At 45.0% G+C, this 2,500-nt stretch overlaps 1 protein-coding gene across 1 annotated transcript in view; it reads left to right on the forward strand.

The window, feature by feature from the left end:
- The window catches only part of plcb4b (phospholipase C, beta 4b), a gene marked incomplete at its 5' end in the record, with an annotated part of 55,308 nt that overhangs the window by 17,923 nt on the left and 34,885 nt on the right, over positions 1-2,500 (forward strand). The window contains 2 exons of the mRNA XM_080854273.1: positions 50-150; positions 2,087-2,144. Of these exons, the coding sequence (XP_080710399.1) occupies positions 50-150; positions 2,087-2,144 (159 nt within the window). The remainder of the gene's footprint in view (positions 1-49; positions 151-2,086; positions 2,145-2,500) is intronic.

Consider the following 2,500-nt stretch of genomic DNA (forward strand, 5'->3'; position numbering starts at 1 on the left):
CACACCCTCCTCTCCTCTAACACGGTTATATCCCTTTTTCCCCCGGTAGAACGATGAAATTGAACATTCGGCGTTCACTTTCGAAATCTTCTACGCCCTGACGCAGAAGATCTGCCCGCGGACAGACATGGAGGAGCTATTTAAGAAGATGTACGTATGTAGCACTGGATGCTAACAGGATGCTAACAACAGCAGTGCCAGTACCCCTACTGATGATACAGTGGGGAAAATAAGTATTTGAACCCCTGGCGATTTCACAAGTTTGGCCACTTGCAAAGAAATGTGTGACCTATAATTGTAATGGTAGGTTTACAGTATATTAACAGTGAGAAACAGAATATCAACAAAAAAAATCCAGAAAAATGCATTTCATAACATTTATGACTTTATTTGCATTCGATGCAAAAAATAAGTATTTGAACCCCTAGCAAAACTGACTGACAAAAATGACTTAGTACTCGGTGAGAAATGTATGTCTTTACTGTACTGTGAGTCAGCGTGCGAGTGAGCGCTAAAGGAACAAATATAAATGTTGATGTTTACTAGTCCACATAAGCGGTGGTGCTGATTCTGGTTCTAAATTGGTTCTAATCCGGTTCTAATCTGGTTCTTATCCGGTTCTGGTCCGGCCCAGTTCCACACCGTGTGTCAGAAGCCATCTGGACTATTTTCACTGATTTTCTCAGGGTTTTTATTGGTCAGCTAGGATCACTTTCCAGTAGCCAATCACCTCTGGGCACCTGGATCTTAATTGGTGCGAAAAACGCCAAGGTCATGGGTCAATAACATGCTTAAATGTGGACATGAACTCTTGTGTAAATTACTTTGGATGGAGGTGTCTGCTAAAATTACTACATTTTGATGAAAGTGCATTTAAATGGGGTTTAACATTCACTGATGCAGACCTATTGTTTGGCTGAAAGCGAGTTTAAAAGGGTTTAAACAGGTCACTAGAGCAGACCTGTAGATTTGATTAAAGATTATAGACCTTCTGGTCCTGTCATTCTTCTTGTTTTTGCTGTATGTAGGTGGGTGTGGGTTGGCTGAGGTGAAGGGGTGTACTTCTGATTGGCTGAGGTGAAGGGGTGTACTTCTGATTGGCTGAGGTTCCGGGGTTTACTTCTGATTGGCCGAGGGCTGGGGTGTACTTCTGATTGGCTGAGGTGCAGGGGTGTCCTTCTGATTGGCTGAGGGCCCGGGTGTACTTCTGATTGGCTGAGGGGTGGGGTACTTCTGATTGGCTGAGGGGTGGGGTACTTCTGATTGGCTGAGGGCTGGGGTGTTCTTCTATAAAGAGAGGGTGACGATGGCCAGGGGTTTTCTTCTGATTGGCTGAGGGCTGGGGTGTACTTCTTTAAAGAGAGGGTGTGGATTGGCCAGGGGTGTTTTTCTGATTGGCTGAGGGCTGGGGTGTACTTCTGATTGGCTGAGGGCTGGGGTGTACTTCTTTAAAGAGAGGGTGTGGATTGGCCAGGGGTGTTCTTCTGATTGGCTGAGGGCTGGGGTGTACTTCTGATTGGCCGAGGGCTGGGGTGTGCTTCTATAAAGAGAGGGTGAGGGTGTGCAAGCGTGTGTCTGCTCAACTAACTCCAGGAGAAACCTAACCTGCTAGGGAGGTTTTGAACCAGTAACTGCACTAACAGTGGCTTAACCGTTACTCCAGTGGTGTTTTAAGCTGCTGTTTTCATGTTTAAGTATGCCAAGGATCCACTGTGATAACCAGTAACCGCACTAATGTTGGCTTTAACGTTACTTCAGTGGTATTTAAAGCTGCTGTTTTCATGTTTAAGTATGCCGAGGATCCACTGTGATAACCAGTAACCGCACTAATGTTGGCTTTAACGTTACTTCAGTGGTATTTAAAGCTGCTGTTTTCATGTTTAAGTATGCCAAGGATCCACTGTGATAACCAGTAACCGCACTAATGTTTGCTCTTCTGTTACACCAGTGGTATTTAAAGCTGCTGTTTTCATGTTTAAGTATGCCGAGGATCCACTGTTATGTCTAATCTATCTCTATCCTCCATTAATTATTTCATCGATGTAACAGTTTTTTTTTTTTTTTTCCCTAATTAATTTCTTTGCAGCAATGGGGACAAAACTGATTATTTAACCATAGACCAGTTAGTCAGCTTTCTGAATGACGTAAGCTTTTTATCATACATTAACTTCTTCCTGTGTCACTTTTTCTGCCATCTTTGCAAAACAGGTAGCGGCCCACCTCTGGAACGGATCTGAGCCAGAACCGAGCCAGATCAGGGCCGGAACCCCCGAGGCGGGATCCGTTCCAGATGTCTGGCGCTATCTTTCATTTTCATGCCCCCCCACCTGCTTCTGTGAAACCCCCTGTCCAGTTTCCATTGTCCCATCATCAACTGTGTTGTCATGGCAACTGGCCCAAACAAGCTTCTGCTTCTTGGTTCTGATTGGCTGTTGAGGATACTGCTGCTTGGCTTGCCTTGCCTGTGCTTGTGTCTCTGCGGCAGTGTTTGCTTGACTGT

The sequence above is a fragment of the Sprattus sprattus genome, assembly GCF_963457725.1.
Source record: "Sprattus sprattus genome assembly, chromosome: 16".
Classification (NCBI taxonomy): domain Eukaryota; kingdom Metazoa; phylum Chordata; class Actinopteri; order Clupeiformes; family Clupeidae; genus Sprattus; species Sprattus sprattus.